Genomic DNA, 22609 nt, shown 5'->3' on the forward strand with positions numbered 1-22609 from the left:
AAATGTAGCCATGGTAATAGTGATCATGTGATAGAGGGAATGGGCTGCCATAGGCTGAGGGGACAGGTGACATCACCCAGGTTTTGGCACTGATAAGCAAGTCTGTTGTGTATGCAGAGAGAGCCTTGGAGTTCAAGTTCAGGAAAATAATGCATAGGGTATGCTCCTGACAATCACCCTTTGTTCCCTCCATGTTCCTATTGCATAGTACTCACTTTCCCCAATCTCTCTCCCTCTCTAACCATGAGTTCAGTTATTGGCCCAGGTCCATAATAAGATCTCCAGTGAGAACTTGTGGGAATGGAGTTACAACAGGAGCAAACCCAATGATAAAAACAGAAATGAAAACATTGGTACAATTAAAAAAAGCACATGTATGGAGCCATTTGTAGAAAATGACAACAGATATTAAAAGATCAACTGTGCATTAGAAATGTGATGAATAACAGTTAAAACCAAAAGAAAGAATACTGAAGGAACGACAATGTCTCAAATCTTCATTTAGTCAGGCACAAGGCAGCTGATCAGGTCTGACACATAGGGAGGGAGAAACAAAGGCACAAGAGAGATACAGTCCATACACTCCAAAGACCAGATCAGCTCCATTCCTTCAATGGAATTTTCACAAAGAATAAAAAAAACTTTGAAATGTGAACTGTGAGCTACTATATCCCATCAGCTCTCAGAGTCTGGTGCTGGTCTCAACAGGAACTCATCAATCCTGGGTATGAAGGAAAGGAGTGGGGAGGTGTGGGTCTGCTAAACAAGCATTGTGCTCTCCAGGACATGAGCTGTTCCCATTAACACACCTGTGTCCATTTAATACAGCAGTACCAAAGGTCAAAAGATTATACCATATGCTTCACTATATACAGTATTTGAAGCCCTAATGTGTGCCAGTTCTGAATACTTTAATTTCTTCACAAATTAAACCAATTTTACTTGAATTTGTACAAAAGCCTCTAATCAAGAAAAGTATTCCAAATGGCAGCAAATATAGTCAAACGACATAGACATGGAGACTTCTATACAAAATATGTCATAGCAAACAAAAGCAGTAATATTGCATGTTCTGTTTTTATGGTCTCAGAATAAAACAAAAACTCTGTTGAGGTTAGAACATAGACTCACACAGATCCTAGCCTGCAGTCATATTGACTCTTTCTACTGCCAATATATTCAGGAGACTATGGTGGAACACTTTCTAAACTGGCCGATTGGTACATACAGTCTACAAGTACATTACATATAAGTGTACAACTGGGATTTTTACTTTCTCTAATATTAGAATGTGATAACTGTAACATAAACAATTAATGATTTTGAAGAATTAAGAAAATTAGAGACCTAGTTTATAATACATTTTTAATTTCTTTCAAGTTATTGTAAAATATGCCAACAGTGTTGTGTCAATGGTTGTGTTGAGACTGCAGTGCTATGTGTGGGACTCGGACATTATGACCCATGCCCAGTCCCCCTCACCTTTATATTTCCGCCCCCTGGTTCGTGACTCACATTGTCCATGGAGCCCACCTTAGACTGGGCCTTCTCCTTGAAGCTCACCTTGTGGGTTTCAATCTTCACCTCTCCTCCTCCTACAGGAGACACATCACTAATGTCACCGTCATTACCTTCAAGAGACTGACAGGGCACAGCCATAGCAACAGTCATACAATGCAAAGACGCAGTCAGCCAGCCACTGCTGTACCTGGCTTGTGCTTGATGTTGGCCTTGGAGCCGCACTTGGATGTCACTTTGCTGAGATCAACCTTCTTATTGAGGATTTGAATCTGTGTGGGAAACAGAGGGGTGAGAACCCAGTGTACAGTCCTGTCGGAGGGACAACAGAACTTCAGACACCTCCATCTAATACACACTGTACAAACACAGGATGAAACATTTGATAGCTACAGTATAAAATGGCCATTTAAGATATTTTGAGGAAAGATAGATTGTGACTTCTCTATTTAACCAAACAAAGAAAAGGAACTTAATGGTTTCAAAATCAACAGCTCATTTTACTATCAGGAATAATACAAGTAATCTTACTGTTATGTTAATTAGCAATTATTACCCTCATGTACAGTACAGGACTACACACACAGAAACACAGAGAACTCGGGATACTGTACATATCATTACACCATCTTGCAAGAAACCAGTAGATGGAAGCAGGAAAAGGCCTTTATTTTTCATTGAGATACTGTATATAGATATCTCTAGCAAAAGAAACCACAGATTGTTTTGTTTGACTGGAAATAGCTCAATATTCTTCAAGAAATTTCAGTTGTATTCCATTGCACAAAACGTAATGTTCTTGGAGCAACACTTGTCTAGACAAGGCCACATAACACCTCAGTGGCCTAAACAGATTTTCATCTGACCTTATCCAAAGGCATTCAATTCTCTTACCATCTCCACTTAGTCAAATTGCATATTGGCATGATACCCATGAACACGAGTAAGGTACTAGTGAGGCTTAATATGATTTAATTCTTAATTCATCTAGGAAAAGTCTATTTGCCCATTAAATCTGATTCAAGCTCTCTAGCCTAAAGAAGACAAATGTGGAAAATGTGATCATAACATTTAGCTGTTTACTAAACAAAATATGTATGATACCAGCTTCTTTCCAATGTCTTCTAACATCATAATCGATCTCCATTCACACCCCAACCTCTGCTTCAGTGTCCTAATTAGGACCTTATCTTCCCCATTCTTGTTAATGTTGACAAATACTTTGAAGTGTAAAGACTCTGATGTCTAATTTCACAGACTCTACATGTCTGTGATGAAGGAACGTAGGCCAAAGTCCCTTTACTTTGTCAAAAAATGTTAGATCACTGGTTCTGCAACATATTACCATTACTGTTTCAGACTCTTACCAGTTGCACTGATTTCACTAATGTCAATACCTCTTTAATGTTGTTCATTTCATACCTGCTCCAACTATGTGTTCATACCTAATGCCTGCAAGATCGAAGTTCATTGCAAGAGATGCTTTTATGCAATGTCTCACTTCACATTTACAAGATTTCCTCCAGAAACATCACATTTGGCACTTTGGTTCATTACTACAGAATGGCTACAATAGCCTGTTAAAACAAAATGTCAGCCAAGAGCAAATGAGCAAACCCCACCAAGTAAAACAATATGCTCCCCCTTCTTTCTGGCTCTGGTCAGAGTGTAGTTCCTGGAGACATACTGAATTATCTCTAAATTTTATTCAACAGAATGCAATGCTAGGCCTCCCTCATTATCATATGATCAATCAAGCTCTGTCCATGACATTACTGTTTTGAACTGTTTAGACACTGTTAATGGGTCACAGATAACAATAGTGGCAACCTTAAAAAAACAGCTATCAAACACTGTTTTGTTGCAATTACAGTATGAGCTTTTCGGCAATGTCTGGAAAGTTGTTATGCTTAATCTATAAAACTGCTACATGTTGGCTACTAAACTTGGATTTTAATCAACCACTTGGCAGGCTTTGCAAAAATCTGGCAACAGGTGAACATAACTGTGCGGGGCCTGTCACATAATCTTTGATTCTGCTGTTGATGTACAGTAAAGGACTTGCTCAGCTTGCATATGAAAAAAATGCAATTCAAATCTTTAATCAGAATATTCAAAAACTCTCAGGTAAATTATAAAACAACAGATTGTAAGTTGTGTGGCTGTAATATAAAAACAATTTAATATTTGTTGTTTTAGGCACAACAAATTGGATAATTTCTGTTTTAGCAGCAGTTTTTTTCTATTTCTTCCACCTGGATGGGTGGATTTTACTGCTTCAGTGCATTGAAGGACCTATTACAATTTAAATGCACCTTTAAAAACAGACTTCAGCACTGAGTGCAGCACATCATCAAAGATTCACTCAATGGGCTTACATTTAAATATAAGATTTAGTACTTCTTTAAAAATTAATAGACAGCTGTGAGTTTAGAGTTATCCAAAAGTTTCAATTTCACATTATAGTATCTTATTCTGTAAATTAAATCAAAGGGCCTTCTTTGCTTTTTGTATAACTGCCCTTTGGTCTTTGGATGTCAGACATAGTCAGACCATTATACTAATTTCTGAGAAAAAAACAATTGCAGTTACAGTATACCCTTACTGTAAGTCAGCCTTCATGGGGGAAGGGACTGAGGCATAATGAACTCCATGACATAAAAGTGCATATCGAGAAGGGGATGGAAATAATAGAGGACAGAAGGAAACAAAAGCCAGACTGGAAGAAAACTGTGCTGTGAGGTTGATTCCTCCTTCACAGACCAGAACTGCAGAGCACTGAAGAAACTGACACCATGCCTTAAACAAGGGACTGTTATTTTATATTTGTTGAATTACTGATTTCCTATCTGTGGTAGCCACCAGGCTAGAGAGATCTCTCCTTTTGGTAGTGATAAATGAATTTGAATAGGACCATAGGTTTCCATTTATTTAGCATCTGGTTTAGAGAGAAATGCCATCCCAAGTAGGCTCTTTCACTGGACGACAGACAGATTCCCTATTTTCCTTATGCAGTTTGCCAATTTTATGTTTATGCAGTAAGCAAAACTTCGATAAACAGATTTTTAAATATCTGTACATAGGAGTATTGAACTTTGTCTATCTCTAATTTAGTGTAAATGGATATTTGTCCTTTTTAAGTTTTGTCACTTGGTTATTTATTACAACACCGTACCAGAGAAACAAAAAAAAAAACACTGTTGAATGCTTGGTACTCCTGCACAACAAGTATGATTGTTCATCTTTGTAATTATTCTTGCAAAACTGGCTAGTGTCAGGACCTGATTAGATATTTTGATTCTAATAATTGTAACCTCCCTTTACTAAATTATTCACACCACCTATTACTATTACACCTTACTACTTTCATAGTTAGATCCCTTATTTGCAACAATATAAAACACAATGCTTTCCTGTGATATGGTCATCACAGATGATTAGTGTGGGATGCAATTTACTGTAAGTAACACCAGAGCCACACTGCCACGGACACTTGGCAGGGAGATACAGTACCCTAGGACTGGATTGGCTTACCCTGGACCTGGATGCTCCTACTATGATAAAACCAGAGGTACCCTAAGAGCTACACAGAGTAGTGCAGACCTGTTAGCTAATTATTAAATTCATTTGGACAAGTACCGCAAGAAAATAGTTAAGGGTATTAAAGTATAGCACTTTATAAACACAGGTTTCCACAAGCCGCTTGCAGCTCATGGTGTTTTTAGAGTTACAGTGTTAGTAGAAACATTGTGTGCTTGATTACTTATCTCTGCTGCATTATTATAGAATAATATCAGAAATACTTTTCATCTTGAAAATAATGTTTTTTTGAAGGGTGATAAGGTTTGACTGAAATCATACAGAGGGACAATTCTTAAGAAAGAAGTGCACGTCATTTGCCTTGTCCTTTTCTTAATTCAGTCCAGAAACAGAATCCCCACTAGAGTGTGCCACAGTCAAAACAAGCCCTGTACTGTACAGTACGTGGGCCTCACACGAGTCAGGAGAACAGGGTTGTGTGTCTGTATACTGTTGATCTCTATGACTGAGCAAAATGAATGCAGATTGGAGTGGCAGTGCTCTCTGCAGTAAAATGATAGAAGTTGCAAGAAAGAGAGAGAACTAACAGGGCTGTTAAGAACACCATTATATTTGCAACACATCACAGATTCAGTGTTTTCTTAATGAGAACGTCATGTACTGTAACCTTATTAATAAACCAGTTTAAATGTTTTGCATGAGTTAAGTCTTTCCTTTGAAAGAAATGGGGCACAACAAGCATGCCAGAAAGTGCTTTCTGACAGATTAGTAATAGGAAGCAAGTTAGACTGCAGGACAGAAAATGGGAAACAGCAGGAGGGACATAGCATACAATCAGAACTGGGCAGCATACAGCATGCATGTTTAAAGAACAGACAGCACAGGCAGACAAGACACAGACTGCTCAAGCATAGCTGGGCAGCAGTGAGCATGCAGGTTAGAGCACAGGCAGTAAAGACCGGAAGGATAACTCAGGGAGATCACAAAAAACAGACTGGAGAGCAGGACAGGAGACAGCACAGCTTTGAGAGATCAGAAACAACAAATGGGTTTGACCACAAACAGAACAAGCAGTCAGGGAACAGTCCGGTCAGACAACAGCAACAACTAGAGGTTTCAATACAGACAAGATAGGACACAGTTCAGTCATAAATGGTTTAGAGCACATGTAGTCAGGAGACAAGCAGTCAGCTCAGAGCTCAGAAACAGCAAGTAGGTTACAGCGAAGATAATACAGACTGTCAATAGCTAGACAGTTACAGAAGGAAATGTTACTAGGGAGGACCTCACTTCCACTGGAACAGGGGTCAGATCATAAGACTGAAGTCAAAATGTTTTAAAATGCAATTAATATCATTTTTACTATATATGGTTTGAAAAGTTGAGAGAATAGCAAATGTGATCTGCACAGATAGTGGGCATTAACCCACCCCTGATGAGCTTCTCACTCACTCCTTTACAGGGGCTTCTAATAGATGCACCTCTACAAAAGCTCACCAGGATGTATTGTAATGGTAATTTTGCACTTCTACCACAACCACAAGTAATTTACCTTCTAAGGACCTTCAAATTCAATGTTTCACTACACTAGATCATGATAAGCCACACTAAATATCTAACACAGCAGCACCGTGTAGTTGGATAATGGATAATTTTATTCACGGCAAAATCACAAGGTAGCATAGTAAAAGCCAGAAACTAAGCTAACTACAGAATTCTTCAATCATAGTCTTTGAGGCTCTTGTTGCCCAACAGCTTCTGTTGAAGATGACCTTTTATTTCAAACTTTAGTTTTTCCCTTTTTGGCTCTTAGTGAGTTGAAAGGGATTCCAAAATGGCATTAGCATATCATGTACTGAGCTTCAAACGTTCGCTCATATTGGCTTATATTTTGGAAGAGCAACAGGTTATTTCATTTAAGAACTAAGAACACTTACAGTGTGAAACTCAGACATTCTCAGCTATATTCGTTAATTGGTGAAAAGCTTTTTAGACAACTACTGGAGGGCAAGAATTAATCAGAACCTCAACAAAGCCACAGATAATAGGGGGGGGGGGGCTTGACACATAAAGCTCATATGGTCCTGTTTCTCTATAATCCCACAGCCATCAAGTTGTACTGTAGCCAATCAACCTTCACTGCATGTCGTTAGGAGATGGGAATAAACCAGAGCACCTGGCACAAATCTATAAGGATGTTGACAGAACTTGCAAACTCTTCCCAGAGAGGTACCAGAAGCTGGAATGAAGCTCAGGACCCTGTGTTTGTGAGGCAGTTCTGCCATCTACCACATCAATGCTGGCAAGAACAAATTTGGAAAGATTTTGCAAACACTGGTCTGTTGTATGTCTCAGCAACAGGGTTATTTCTTGAGTAGTAGAAAAAAAATGTACTGTATAATTCAAGGGTTTCTTCAATAAGACAATTTTAATTAGGAAATAACTCAAATAAAAAATAAAAAAAAATGTTTTGACAAGACATTCACGTCTTAAAAGCTAGGAAAGAGACAACCCTTCAAAAGGGCACAGGCTGGCTGGCATTCATTCCACTTGAGTTCACTGACCTAATTTTCTTAACTGGACCAATGTAACCCTTCCCTAGAGATGAATTAAACCTGCTACCACAGCTCCAGAGGAGCCGAGTCAGAGGAACGCTGGTAGAAGTGCAAACATTGCCACACCAATCTCCTGAGGGCTGCGAGATGGAAGTGAGGTGAGGGCCAGGGAATCCCCATACTTACATTCCCACCACCAGGCACATGCTTGATATTGTCCTTGGAGCCACAGCGCGAGGTGACATGGCTGAAGTCCAGCTTTTTGGTGATTATCTGAACCTACAACAGAGCAGCACAGCAAAGAGGATATGGGGTCACCGGGCGGGGCAGGAGGTTAGAAGGGGGGAGTGACAGTTGAGGGAGCAGAAAGCTTCTACAGGCTTGAAACACTCATTCAGCTACACCACGCGCACAGTCATACCACTCAGACGGTCAGAGGACCATCGGACGGACTCCAGGAGGCAAATTCTTGGTGTGTGGGAGTGGTTTCTTTTACCTACTAACATCAAACCATTGCTGATTTTACGTCATTATTATTGCCTTTAATTTGTTTAATGTAAAACATCAGAAGTCAAATAGGTCAGATAGGCTGAATGATATAATTACATTTGGAATGTATTATTATTAATAATAATAAAAACACACTACTTGGTACAGTATAAGATGCGTCAATGATGGTCTTCTTCTCTGCCACCAGAAACCTCAGGGGATTTACAGATAGAAAATAAAGAAACACATACAAAATATTCCCCTCTATCCCCAGCATTTCACCCTCTACAAACTCGCAGAGGGGCCACAGGTTTTAATTTGAATTCAGAGCTGTGGGGGCTCACTGTCACCTTACTTCACATGTCTCTCCACAAACAGGAGAACACATCTACTCACTTCTGCCACTTCTGTTCTGTCTACCTGTCCGTCTCCTTCTCTCTTACCTCTTTTCTCTAGGTCCTCTGCCTCCTTAATGCTCCTTCTCTCACTCACTCATTTCCCTCTCAGCTACAGTAGTTAAGTGTTACTAGTATCATGCATGGTGTCAGGCGGTTCGTCCTGGGACAGAGCAAACTTGCAGCATAGTGGCATACAGTATAGGTGTTTGACTTTCTGCAGGTAAAGACTGCTGTGAAAACCCGTGTTTTCTCTTCTTCTCTCTCCACAGCCACTGTTTAAAACAGCTTGGCTTGGCTCTGACTGTCATTCCTAAAAACAGGGCACCTCATTCATCTGTTGCCACTATGGCATCCATTATGTGCGTCACAACCCCTGTGAGTGTCTACTACCATGTCTACATCAATGCATCTGGTAGAGTCTGTGATAGAGGGTGTGCACAGCTGTCACACAACTGTGTGTTTTAGTGTCTTTCTGTGAATTCCACCTATGGAGTAGGAAGGGGTGAAAAACTAAACATCCTTTCTGAGAGTAAATCAAAAATATTGTGAGGAAAAGAGAAATAAAAAAATAAAGGGAATGCAGAAACATGACAATGAGCACCCAACAGAGACAGAAAGGGAAGATTAAGATTCAGGAAAGGACAGTTCAGAGACAAATAAGGAAACCATATAGAGAGACAATACAGGAGAATGAGAAAACAATACTGCTAGAGACATGCAGAGGGAGATTTGGAGACAGTCCATGAGAAATAATGAGAGTCAGAGAAATGACGAGCTCAGATATGATGCGGGTTTTGAAGAGACGCAAAGCAAGGGGGGTGTCAGAAGAGCATGTGAGATTCTCCGAGGGTCAGAAGATAAAATGCAGAGCAAAAGAGAGCTTGAGAAGTAAAGAGATTGCAATCAAGAAAGGCTGAGGCAGAGGTGTGTCTGCAGAGTGCAGGCAGAAACACTAATAGGAAGACACAGCTGATAAATAGAGCGGAGAGAGCAATGAATGGCTGGAGGGACAGGGAACAGCAGACAGTTTAGAAGAGAGAGCTGAAGATGACAGGGAGGTGGTGATGAGACGAACTCACAGTCCCCTGGCTGCTCTCTTTCTGGGGACCCCGCGACACAGGGGCAGACACCATTCGCTGCCCTGCCCAACCCTGAGGAGACAACAACCCCCATCAGACCGGGGGGGGGGGCAGGAAGGGCATTACAGAAGAAGGGCAACAACTGCGCGATACACATGAGAGCAGTCAGATCAGCAATATAGAAGAAGGGCAAAAACAGGGAGAGGCAAGAAAGACAAAATGGCAGTAACAGAGAAAGAGGAGGGGGTGCAGCATGTGGGGGGGCAATACAGAAGAGGAGAGAAAGAAAGGTGAAGGGACGTATAATGGAGGAAAGACTGGGGTTGACAAAAGGATTATAAAAAGGAAAATAATGAGAGGGGAAGACAGAGGCCGTGCAGAAACTACACCCTTGGGACACAGCACCTGCTGCTGTTAAGGGTGCTAGGACAGCGACTGACGCCCCTTCTTGAAGTGATAACAGGACAGATGCATGAGAGAACTGGTCATGCCAGGCCTCAACAACCACCCAGCACTTGGTAAGTTTTGGTAAAACACAGAGTAATAACACATCATAACAATAGGTCCAAACTCAATAAGAGACAGTAATATATTGTTCAAGGTGATGTGGAACATACTGTAATACTGGATAAGCCTGCTTGTTGACCGTAATGTAGTTGAGTTCCACAAAGTAGGGTGTACTCACTGCAGAAAGCTTTAACTGTCCAGTGATGCAATTAACACACAATCCTTCTGCACTGAAATAAAACAAATCAGCAGAGGCCCAATAGGAGAGACACAGACGCCCTGCTGCAGAAAGGGCCCTACCTTTCCCCCTCCAGGCTGGTGCTTCATGTTGTCGGTGGAGCCAACTTTTGAGCGGACATTCTTGATGTCGTGTGTGGGGGCTGTGGCAGGCCGCACGGGCGTGCGGGGAGCTGGGCTAGTTTTAGGGGGTGCTCGGGGTGTGGCTGGCTTCTTCTCGGCAGAGGCGGTGGTGGGGGTTTTGGGGGTGCGGCTACGCGGAGCAGGAGTCAGCCCAGGGGTGCTGGGGGTGGTGGCATTGCTCTTGGTCGGGGTGGTCCTGGGACGGGTGGAGTCACCTAGGGAAGAGAAAGAGACTCCGAGTCAGTTACAGCTCAGAACTGTACCATCGCACGGACCAGCTGCCTAGCCTTATTAACAATCGATTTGTTTACAGTCTCGTCAACTACAAACTCAATCAAATATGTAAATCCCACCCCATTTAATCTTCCCTTAGATCTGCGCTTTTAAAACTGGTGGCTACATAAGATATGCTGGTATAGAAGCCAGGCATATTATAACACTTAAAGATTTCAAATTGTCTGTGCCTTGACCAAGCAGCTTGAGCCCCTCAGTAAATATAAAGGAATGTGGCTGAGAGGCCCCTCTGATAAGAGACATCATAAAGCTGAGGCGTATAGCGCAGATGGGATCCTTTGAGCGCCCTCTGTTTCTACCCAGGACAATGGATCAGAGGTCGCTGTTCATCATCCAAAGGAAGATCCACCAATAGGGGACCCGTAAGGTGCGTACCAGGACTATACCTGATAACACCCTCAACCCAACACCAGCGGGTGATGTCGAACCATTGATTAACTCACGGGCTCTTCATCTCTCTCTAACTAACCTGGCAACTCTGTCTTTCTCAACCACGTTGTTATATGTTTTTGGTGTTATATCAATTAATTGTACATTGTATATTTAGAATCCATGTGTGAGACTATAAACTATTATGTTTGATTGATTCCTAACAGTTTACTTTTACAGTATATTAAAATCCTCGCATTACTACACTGAGTAAGTAAGAGAAACTTAAAGGAAAACAAACATTTTCAGTGCCATTCTACAAGTACAACAAAACTACAGTGTCCTGCTATTCTACAACACTGAATATACGTAGTTTCAAAACAGAGCTTCCTACTGCTGGATCTGGACACAGCAGGGTCTCTAGAACAGAGCTGCAGCTGTACAATTTGACTGAGTAGGTTCCCATACTGAACTGACTGTTTTGTGACGAGCACTGGCAAGTCATAGCCAAAGGACTTCGAAAGTTATACTTAGAGAATTACAACTTTAACAGAAACTGAAAATGGAATTACAGAAACAGAAAGGGCCATATATTATTTATAGAGGTGAAATTCAGTCCTGTGTCAATCATCCATTTCTTTTCACCCCAGTTCATTGCTTTGGAGATCCTCAGCACCTCCACTAAAATAAGTTCTGATTTTAGCCCTATACAAATTGACCACGATGGTTTAGAAAGAGTTTGTGCAGCTCTTTTCTGCTTGAAAGCTATGCCTGATGATAAGGGCCAGACTATAATGTAACTTTAAAATCAATAATGCAAGATACTGAAGATTTTAAACAGCAAACTACAAAAAAAGATATTAAGAGGTTTCAGGTATAATAATAATTAATAATAATTGCTTACACTTATATAGCGCTTTTCTGGACACTCCACTCAAAGCGCTTTACAGGTAATGGGGACTCCCCTCCACTACCACCAATGTGCAGCATCCACCTGGATAATGCGACGGCAGCCATAGTGCACCAGAACGCTCACCACACATCAGCTATCAGTGGGGAGGAGAGCAGAGTAATGAAGCCAATTCATAGAGGGGGATTATTAGGAGGCCATGATTGGTAAGGGCCAATGGGAAATTTGGCCAGGACGCCGGGGTTACACCCCTACTCTTTTCGAGAAACGCCCTGGGATTTTTAATGACCACAGAGAGTCAGGACCTTGGTTTTATGTCTCATCCGAAGGACGGAGCCTGTTTACAGTATAGGTTCCCCGTCACTATACTGGGGCATTAGGACCCACATGGACCGTAGGGTGAGTGCCCCCTGCTGGCCCCACTAACACCTCTTCCAGCAGCAACTTTAGACTTTCCCAGGAGGTCTCCCATCCAGGTACTGACCAGGCTCACACCTGCTTAGCTTCAATGGGTTGCCAGTCTTGAGTTGCAGGGTGATATGGCTGCTGGCTAAGTGAGGTATAGCCTCACTTAGCATGTGAGATCTGATGAGATCAGGCAACAAAGTGGCAGTCTTTGCATTCTCCCTTACTCTTGCTGTCTAACACTGGCAAAGTGATACGGCTGACCTGGGTTCAGGATGGTTGTGCTTTATGTGGCAGCAGGAACAGGCTCATTACAGAAACACATTCCAGAAAATAAGAACAGGGATTGATCTCATAAAAAAGGTTGAAAACCACTGCACTTCGGTGACAAGTGAAGATTTTCCTTCTTTCCTCTGAAGTAGTGAATACCTTTTAGGAAGCTACAAGTGTGCCCATTTCAAAGTACTCACAATCTTAAAAGAAACTAGAAACAGTCTTCACTGCTTTTATAAAGCCTGTATTTCTCATACTGTCCACTGGAGGGAGCCTGTGTATAAACTCCAGGTTGAAACTCCAGCTGAAGCGGCCAAAAGACCTAAGGTATGAGCTCCTACAGGCGTTTGCTAGTCTTATCTTTGAAATCCAGCTGCTTTGCCTTTTATGTCTCCTAAGAGAATTCAATAAAAGCTTAATACTTTACAAGAAAAAGGCATTGATTTATATTTTTACCAAAAAATAAGTCATATCTCAGTCTTTTGTGGTTAATTTTTTGTATTCCTAGAACTGTGCATTTCACAAGCAGAGAAAAGCCCAGTGAAAAGGGGTGTTACCTGGTGGTGTTTTCAAGGTGCTAGGCTTCTTAACCTCTCCAGCCTTGGCATCAGTCTTGACTTCAGTCTTGATGGCTGCAGAGGAGAGACAGTATCACTGCTTCACCTATTCAACTTTTTTAAGACTATGACGTTTAAATTGGAGGTATTAGTACAACAGGAACAATTGGGGAGGGTAGAACAGCAGTGTCTTTTTTCAGTGTCAGCTCGGGAGGAGAGGTAGTCGCTCACTCACATACCCCTACATTTTCAAGGTACAGCAGAGAGTTAACACTTCTAACCTTCACCGGGGTGCTACACCCCAGCAGATAGCATGTGTATCCATCTACAAAGCTAGCCTACTTAAAGGAACAAGTAAAGGTTTATTCCATGCTAAAAAGAGAAGAAACGAAACAACGTTTTGGAATAAACCTATTACTTGTTCCTTTGCAGCCTACGCATGCTGATGCAGGTACCCACCTGAACTACTTCAGCCTACTTAAATACATGGAGAGATGTTAAAATGAATACTGGAACTAATCATTTGCAATTTGCCTATCAGAATAAGTTACAGAAACATTATAAAGGTCATGCAGTAACATTCAAATACAGCTAACATTAAATGAACATTAAATAAGTATTTTCTTGGTATGGACTGAATAGAGCCAATAGTACCCAATTAACTCCTGAGATTTGGCATAGGCTGACAGTATCAGTGTGTGACATCCTCAGATTCTATGTGTCACTCAGAAAAGTGCATGTGTGTGTGTCAGGTCAGAGGTGAGCGCTCGAGTTTGTTGTGGTCACTCACAGGTGGGGCGCCGGGGTGGGGTAGCACTGGCGGTGGTCCTAGGTACTGTTAGGGCCCGGGGAGCCCCGGGTGATTTGGATGGGGCTGTTGAAGAGGTGTTCTTCGCTGGTGGAGCTCTGGCTGAGGGAGTAGCACTGCTTGCTTTGGGTACTGGTGGGCGCTTTTCTGGACTGCGACTTTCAGGCAACTGACAAAGAGAGAGAGAAAAAGTGTGTGGGAGAGCAGAGAGAGGGAGAGGGACGGGGACACAGAGACCAGCATGGAGACGCACTCATGTTTCTGGGCACCTTCTTGCCACACAGGGCAATACCGACTGCCAACACACAGGCAAACGTAACTACTGTAAATCCTTGCCCCTAAGCTCTAATCCTTATTGCACACTGCCTCCTCCTCTCAGTCCCTCAGTTATGACTAAAGAAATACAAAGCTTTCCTTCAAGAACCTCAGCTCTAACCAGATTTTTCATATTCTCTATATTTTTACTCATTACTAAATACTTGTGTTAGTTTATAGTTGTATTTTTGAATATCCGTACCAACTGGGGGACTTTGTCTTAAGTTGAGGAGCCCCTCAGGCTGTAGAGGCAGAAATAAGATTTCCATTGCACAACGTGAATGTAAGCATCTCAGTGCTAAAGACCTGCAAAGGCCTTTTTCCAACCATTTTTTCCAAATATTTGCTGTCTGTGAGCTACATTATAAGCTCCTTTTTAAAGTTTAAACAATACTGCTTGAAAATATGTATTGGAATTAATTGTACATTAAATCTTAAGGATTGGTTGGTTTGAGGCCTGGGACAAACAACTACACTCCTTAATCAGACTAATGAATTAACTAATAGCTGAGGTAGAATGTAAGGGAGCACCGAGGTTACACCCCTACTCTTTTCAAGAAACGCCCTGGGATTTTGAATGACCACAGAGAGTCAAGACCTTGGTTTTATGTCTCATCTGAAGAACGGCACCTTTTCTTTACAGTATAATGTCCCCATCACTATACTGGGGCATTAGGACCCACACAGGCCCCACTAACACCTCTTCCAGCAGCAACCTTAGTTTTTCCCTCCATCCAGGTACTACTGACCAGGCTCACACCTGCTTAGCTTCAGTGGGTTGCCAGTTGTGAGATGCAGGGTGATATGGCTGCTGGCTATATAAAAAACACATCGTTAGCTTGTAGTTTTCTAGTTCCTGCAGTCTTATTTATCAATATAAACTTGCCATTAAGCATACATTGTATCAGGACTTTTCTACATGATCTGGTTTTAATAAACTGGAGAAAAAATGTTCTCATTATTCTCCTAGTCTCCTCACTTGAAGAAGCTTAGAATTTTAATAAATATTATTTTCTCAATCTCATCAATGAGCAAGAACCAGCTATGAGATTTACTATCAGAACATCATGATGACCCTCAGTTTAGCCCTGTACAAACACTGTTAGTCATGCAAAAGAAAACTGTTATTGGTATGGTAGTTAGTATATATGTTTTTTTAGAAAAATATGGTATTTTTTATAAAACATGCTGTTCATCTAATATTCACTTTGTTGACCCATTTACTCAATCTCTCTTTTGAACAGCTGAAATCCCAGCAGACTGGAAGTCTGCCCTTGTTATGTCTCTCTTCAAAGGGGATAAAAAAATAATTTCCTAACTGCTATATCTATTTGCCTTGACTTTCAAAAAACATAAAACAAAAAACTTTTTGGCAAGCGGTTAAGCTCATTTCTGGGACAAATTTATATAAATCTAAAGCAAAGTCTGGATTTTGTTTTGGATGCATCATCTGTCTCATAAAACTGGATGGATGTTGTACAGCAGTCTTAAAAATTGCCAGTTACTTAAAGTTATTATAACAGCTATTCGACAAAAATCATACTTATGCAGCTTAAAACATTTTTTCTAATTACTATTTTTAATCCCAAAACTTGTATTTTTGGCCTTGCTATGCAAACTTGCATTTTTACAAATTATCTGCAAAACTGTATACAGTGTGCACAACTGCATAATATCTGCCAGTTACTAAGGGAGTCCCACAAGGTTCCCCATCTATATCAATAGTAGCACTCAGGCTACTATTAGGCAGCTCTCATGTCCACCTCAACACCAGTGACACCATCTCATACGCAGGTGAATCCACTTTATATTCAGTAATGGTTAATATACTGTACAAACTAGTTCAGAAACAAATCAGAAGGTCTTATAGGAATTGTGTCTGTTGTTAAACACTGCCAAAAAGGAAATTTAGGTTTAGAGTTGTACTTTAAGTTAGACTATACTGGATCAAGTCATGGTTTATAAATATCAAGGCATGTAGTTAGTACTTAAATTTAAAATTCACTCTGATAAACTCAAGTAAAGACTCAAGTCTAGACTTTTGTTCTTTTGTCACAACAAGTCTGGTTTTACACACATACATGGTTGACATACACTAGTTCAGATGCCTGAATTCCCTATCTCAGACAGTGGTCATGTGGTTTTTAGAACAGCATCTAAAACTGCTGTAACTTGAGGTCTTACACTTGACTGCCATTAGATGAATCACTGAGCCCTCTACTGTATTCACTGTTCTCTTTATTCATTGACTGACTGACCCTAAGTTGATACCTGACTAATGTTTGCCTGGGCATCATCCTACAAATTAAAATATTGTAGTTTTATCACACTGGATCTACATAAGTAATTTCCTTATGCAGCTGAAATTAAATGAACTATTCTACAAATTGAGCAGAAAACTGTCTGACTATCTGAGGAGGTTTTCAATTTTATGATTAAATCTTTCTTGACACTTGCAACTGTTAATCCTGCTATATGATTTATATTTTGTTGCTCTTTTTTTTCTTTCAGTACTTTGACTTCAATGCAACTGGATTAAGCCTCTAAGCCATTTTATCTTTATAAATGAGAATCTGTTCTCAATTGATTTATTTGGTTAAATAAAGGATTATTATTGCTGTCACTATTACAATAATGGACAGTTTTCACAGAGCCTTACTACAATAGACAATAAAGGTGTTAAAACAATAAAGGTGTTATGATTTGTAACAGAAAACACTGATAACAGTTGTTTCATATGATCATACTCTAGTGTGATAAAATTAGGTGAAAGCATGATACAAGTGGAGGAAAGCAGAGTTTTCTTCACATTTACTTTACATTACTATAGGTTAAGTGTAACATTTCACTGACATGGTATTATAGTAAAATATAAAATAATACATAAAAATATAAACCTATAATACAAGCTTTTCTATGAAACAAACTGTCAAAGAGAGAGACAAGAAAAACAAGATTAGGAAAAAGGCAATGAATAGCATTATTTTAAACTATTTCAACTGTTTCTTCTGCCTGTTCACATTTTACCTCAACTAAAATAAGGCTATCAACAATACAAAAATGTTCATCAAGGGTTACTGTTCCAGAAAGATCGTTTCGAGTATTGGAGAGTGGATGGGCGCTACACAGTGACAGACAGAGGAAGTCGGGCTGGTCTCGTAGCCCAAAGGCTCTTATGATTGACACAGGATCACAGTTCTGACAGTGGGTGTTTGGAGGAGGCAGTTTTTTTTTCCAGAGAGGCAGGGGGAAGAGCTGTGAGGTAGGACTCCATGTTGAGTGTCCCGCAGATAACAGCAACCTCTGTGTAGGGAGAGGGATCGATCAAAGAAGACGGGAAGGAGGAAAACTCACTATGTGCCACAACAGACAGCAGTTCCAGGGCTCTTGGGACAGAGGCATGGAAGAATAGATGGGCAGAGAGTGGGTAAAAGGCGAGCAAAGGCTCACAGGCTGAGAATTGGATTGTGATACTATGTGGGCCAGGGTAAAGACTGTAGTTATATACAGTATGACTTGTCCCAGGGCATATAGTTGCAGAGGTGAGGAAAAAAGAGCAAGGGGGTGAGTAGATCTTCCTGGAAAAAAGGGTGGCAGGAAGAGAGGAAGAAATTTAGGGGAAACTCACCTTGGCCTTTCCCTCACGGGGTGTGGTGGAAGCAGGGCGCGATGCCCCTGGTGTGGGTCGTTTAGTGCTAGTGGTTGGGGTGGTTGCCGTGGTGCCAGGGTTTTTTTTGCTAGGGGTGGAGGCAGAAGAGGAAGAGGTGGGGCGTTTGGGAGTACCCCCGGTAGCCAAGGAAGAGGGCCTTGCCTTGACTGAGCTTGGCTTTGGAGAGGGTGCAGCGGCTACCCCTGCTGCAGGCTAGGAGATGGAAAGCACACAAAAACAAAAATAAAATAACACAAACACAGGTAATGATATGACAGTGTGGCAAAGCAGCATAAGCAGAGAACAAAATGACAAAAAAAACAGCAGAAAGCAGCTGTCACAGAAGACTAGAGAGCCAATCAGAGGCCCTGAGAATCACGGAAAACCATTTTATAGACACACTGTACATTTAATACTGTCTAATACTGTCAAACCCCCATCACAGTGGTTCAAAATTATGCTGATAATGATTTACTGATGATTGGTGACTAATCTTTCAAAATGTTGAAACCCAGCTTCACTCCTGCGGTAGAGCAGTTGATTCAAAATCTGCTACGCAGTCTATTTCCATTGTTTAGGATTAATTTAATCCTCTAACACTTGTGAAAATAGCATCAAAAAAATCTTGTGATGCTCTGCCTAAGAGTGTGTATTGTAGGTCTAATTACCTTAGAAAATAAAAGTCCTTGATAACTGAAAAGAAGGCAGAATTGCTTCATCAATGTATTGCCAATACAATTTGAATGCTTGACTGTAATGTAAAAAAAAGACTGTTGAAAATATGAGGACATGGACCTGTGACCCAGATTTGATTATAAATTAGGGATTCTTGCCACCAATAACACCCTCAAAATCAAAGCTACACTGTTACGCTGTTTCAACTTACATGTTCTTCAGGGGTGTATCACCTGAATAATTTATGGTTTGACTGTATATACAGTAATTTACAGTACAAACCCATGCTGATATACATAAATACTGACAAACTGCCTATCCACACCGAGACACTGTCATTCACAACGACACACCAGCCATCCACACTGAGACACCGTCATTCACAGCGACACACCAGCCATCCACACCGAGACACTGTCATTCACAGCGACACACCAGCCATCCACACCAAGACACCGTCATTCACAGCAACACACCAGCCATCCACACCGAGACACTGTCATTCACAACGACACATCAGCCATCCACACCGAGACACCGTCATTCACAGCAACACACCAGCCATCCACACCGAGACACTGTCATTTACAGCGACACACTGACCATCCCTGTATACCCCATGTTATTCCTAAACTCAGGGCCTCTTTCCCTCTCAAGACAGTAGCAGACAAGGCAAATGCAGCTAATGAAGCATCAGTGTGGTGACCCCTCACCTCACAGAGCCTACCTTGGTCTTCTTCTCTGGACTGGGTGGAAGAATCTTGTTAGGAGCAGCACTTATTCCGTTTGTCGCTGGAGCTTTACCGGCCTTCTCCACTTTCTGCGTTTTCTCGGCTTTCTCTACCTTGACCGGTTTCTCGGCTTTCTCTGCCTTATCCGATTTCTCCGCTTTCTGGGCTGCACTCTCCTCCTTTTCTGCTTTGTCTTGTTTCTCTGGCTTTTCCTGCTTGTTTTCTGGTGTCTGTGGCTTCTCTTCTTTCACTGTGTGAAAAGAAAAGACAGAGCTCAGTGACGAGACTCTCTTACCATAAGAGAATGATCAAACCACTAGGGGACAATTCCAGCTTTGACAGGACTGGCGAGTGCCTGCACAACACAAACATGGTACTGTAAATGTCCCTCTCCGGGGACAATACAGAAATCAGTCATTTCCAATACTACACAAAATCACCATCTGAAAGTGAGAAAACAGCAAGGGACATTTAAAACGAGGGCTTCAGCTTTGGACTAAGTGGATGTCAGCTTCTTCATCCAATAATTGATGGCTTCCAATTACATAACATCAACCTTGATTTGTTTTAAGATTAGATCATTCATCATACAGTACACAGGCAATAGATAGTGGTCTACATATTCATTTGCAAAACAGCTTCCAATCCTTAGAACATTCTTCCCAACCCATGTAATAACCTCACTATAGTTCCCTACAAAGAATTATGGCATTATACAGTATATATAGATGCACAATGAAAATGCAACTATCAGAGTTTCATAGATTCATATCTCACTGAGAGGACAGGGTGAAGTGGGGAAGTATTTTGTTCAGTGGGGTAGCAGAATGATTTGGGGAACAAGTGTAAGTCTACAACTCAACACCTGGACAAAAGTAATCAATTTCCCTGCTCCAGCGAGCCATTCCACACAGTGCTAAGATTACAATGGCACAACTTCAAGAAAACACTGAGACCAATTTGAGACAACCATGACTGGCCAACCATCACCATCTGCACGAAGCTGCACCGAAAGAGCAGCGGAACATCCCACAGCAGTCTATCCAGAGCACGATCAGGTCTACACATCAACACTTCCAAGACTATGTTAATGTGCAATGAGGTCATACTACAGTAACTGTGTTGTCTTTTGACTTAGTGTGTTTCATGAAAATGGTCCCAGTACATTCACCTCTGTAGTAACATACTTGGGTAGCTCTAAACACATAACTCTTTGAATGACGTAATGCCTCCAATTTTATGTCCTCAACATTTTCTACAAATTCCCATTGATGCCCTATGACTTACTCCAGTAGTGTAGCTATACATGGCAATAAGGAAATGTCAGGAAAATATTGTCTCTGCTGAGAGGAGGTTACAGGCTAAAAAGAAAAAGCTAAGAGCAAGGTTATGTCCCCTACAAGTGCTATATCTGCCTTAGAGGACAGACACTGACATCTACTGTGAGCAGGCTTTGACAAGATCATCTGTCTCTGAGCTGGGTATAACTTATATACTGTACTGTACTTCTCTTACATACTTACCATGATTTACCATAAACTCTGCAAAGTACTTATTAATTGCCGAAAGTCAATTTGTTCAACTGTCTCTGCTTGTCGTCTGGCCTATTAATTTATCTGCCGAACGCACCTGTGTAGTGCATTAATCAATCTAAGACACTATACAACTGCAGGAGAATTGGAAAAACCAGCATCATGCAGAGCTCTTGTTTGTGATTCTATTCAGTGGGTGTCAGGCTGACAACTGACAGGAAAATGAGCTGTACGGCCCATTCTGTCCTGAAAGATCAAGCTGGACTCTCTCCTGAGGTGATGAGGGCTCACAAGAGATTCCTAAAAAATACAGGGTTCAGCTAGACACTTGCAGACAAAAAGCTAGGAACAGAACACAAGGACACAGCAACAGCTACAGGCATTTGAAGGCTGCCTTGCACAGATAGATTTCTTCAGGTCCTGCTTCAACATTTCGATGACGTTAGGCCACTAGGCCATTGTAAAACACAGAACTACTGCTTCTGTGGCCATTATTTTGTAGATCTGCTTGTAAGTTTAGGATCACTTTCTTGCTGAAAGATGAATGGCCTGACATTCCCCTCTAGAATCATTAGATACAGTACAATGCAGAATTCATGGCTGTGTCAATGATGGCAAGTCATCCAGCTCCTGAGGCAGTAAGGAGCCCCAAATCATCACACTTCCAGCACCATGCTTGATTGTTCGGATGAGTTTCTTCTGTTGGGTAGCACTGTCTGGCTTTCGACAAAAATAATGTTTCTCATTGAGGACGAAGAGTTTTGTCTATGACTCATCTGTCCAGTTCTGGGACAACTTTGGTAGGGCAACAATTCCTGGATTCTCTGTAATTTCATGGATGATTTTTCACACAATTCTATAGATTTTGGTAGACCATTGCCACTAATAAGTACAGTGACTGTGGTTTTAAAATTTCTCCAGTTTTTAATCAGACCATCTCAGAACACCAGATGCTTAAAAAAAACAGTTTTATAACACTTTCCGGAATGATAAGCATCAATATTTTTTTTTCCTTCGATCCTTCCTTAGATCATGAAATGACTTGTTTAAACACACCTGTATGGTGAAAATCAGATTCAAAATGTTTCTGATCTTTATATAGGATGGGGTCTTCCACATGTAACTGCCAATATCTACCTAATTTTTTAAACATTTGATTCTAATTATACCCTTAATTGAATTAATGAAACTAGGGGTTCACAGACTTTTTCATATCCCCTAGACCCTAATTACTCTTTTTTTCAAATTTGTAGATTTTGTTTCAAATAACATGGTTACTATAAATCCTATTGAATATTTACACAAAGAGCACTGAACTGTAAGTCTGGCCAAAGGGAAGGTGGAGCTACACAAACAAGCTCATTCCATTCCCCCATAAACAAAAAGCCAAGCTGCGTTTCAGCTGTACAAGCAGCTTACACGGAAGACCCTAACCACCTATACAAGAATAAGAATATAATGAAGGCTGCAGATAGGAAGACATTCACCTGGCCCACTGAGCTCATTTTACCTGCACACACAGGCGTATAGTACCAACATCACCACCAGGGGGCAGAGCCAAGTCAGAGAAGCAGCTGTTTCTGAAGATAGCAGAAGACAGCAGCCATTTGAGAAGCCTGTCACATCTGATCGCTTGTTGAGCAGC

At 41.1% G+C, this 22609-nt stretch overlaps 1 protein-coding gene across 12 annotated transcripts in view; it reads right to left on the bottom strand.

The window, feature by feature from the left end:
- The window catches only part of LOC148657229 (microtubule-associated protein 4), a 99855-nt gene that overhangs the window by 4755 nt on the left and 72491 nt on the right, over positions 1 to 22609 (bottom strand). For 8 of the 12 annotated variants that reach the window (XM_088643193.1, XM_088643190.1, XM_088643194.1 and 5 more), the window contains 9 exons: positions 19429 to 19682; positions 18006 to 18239; positions 14045 to 14231; positions 13255 to 13329; positions 10387 to 10661; positions 9580 to 9651; positions 7800 to 7892; positions 1709 to 1790; positions 1483 to 1595 (listed from right to left, as the gene is read on the bottom strand). In XM_088643193.1, coding sequence (XP_088499319.1) covers positions 1483 to 1595; positions 1709 to 1790; positions 7800 to 7892; positions 9580 to 9651; positions 10387 to 10661; positions 13255 to 13329; positions 14045 to 14231; positions 18006 to 18239; positions 19429 to 19682 — 1385 coding nt within the window. The remainder of the gene's footprint in view (positions 1 to 1482; positions 1596 to 1708; positions 1791 to 7799; positions 7893 to 9579; positions 9652 to 10386; positions 10662 to 13254; positions 13330 to 14044; positions 14232 to 18005; positions 18240 to 19428; positions 19683 to 22609) is intronic. The other 4 variants (XM_088643199.1, XM_088643195.1, XM_088643196.1 and 1 more) reach the window with 4 other exon arrangements.

This window comes from Lepisosteus platostomus, chromosome 8, assembly GCF_059453375.1.
Source record: "Lepisosteus platostomus isolate fLepPlt1 chromosome 8, fLepPlt1.hap1, whole genome shotgun sequence".
NCBI lineage: Eukaryota > Metazoa > Chordata > Actinopteri > Semionotiformes > Lepisosteidae > Lepisosteus > Lepisosteus platostomus.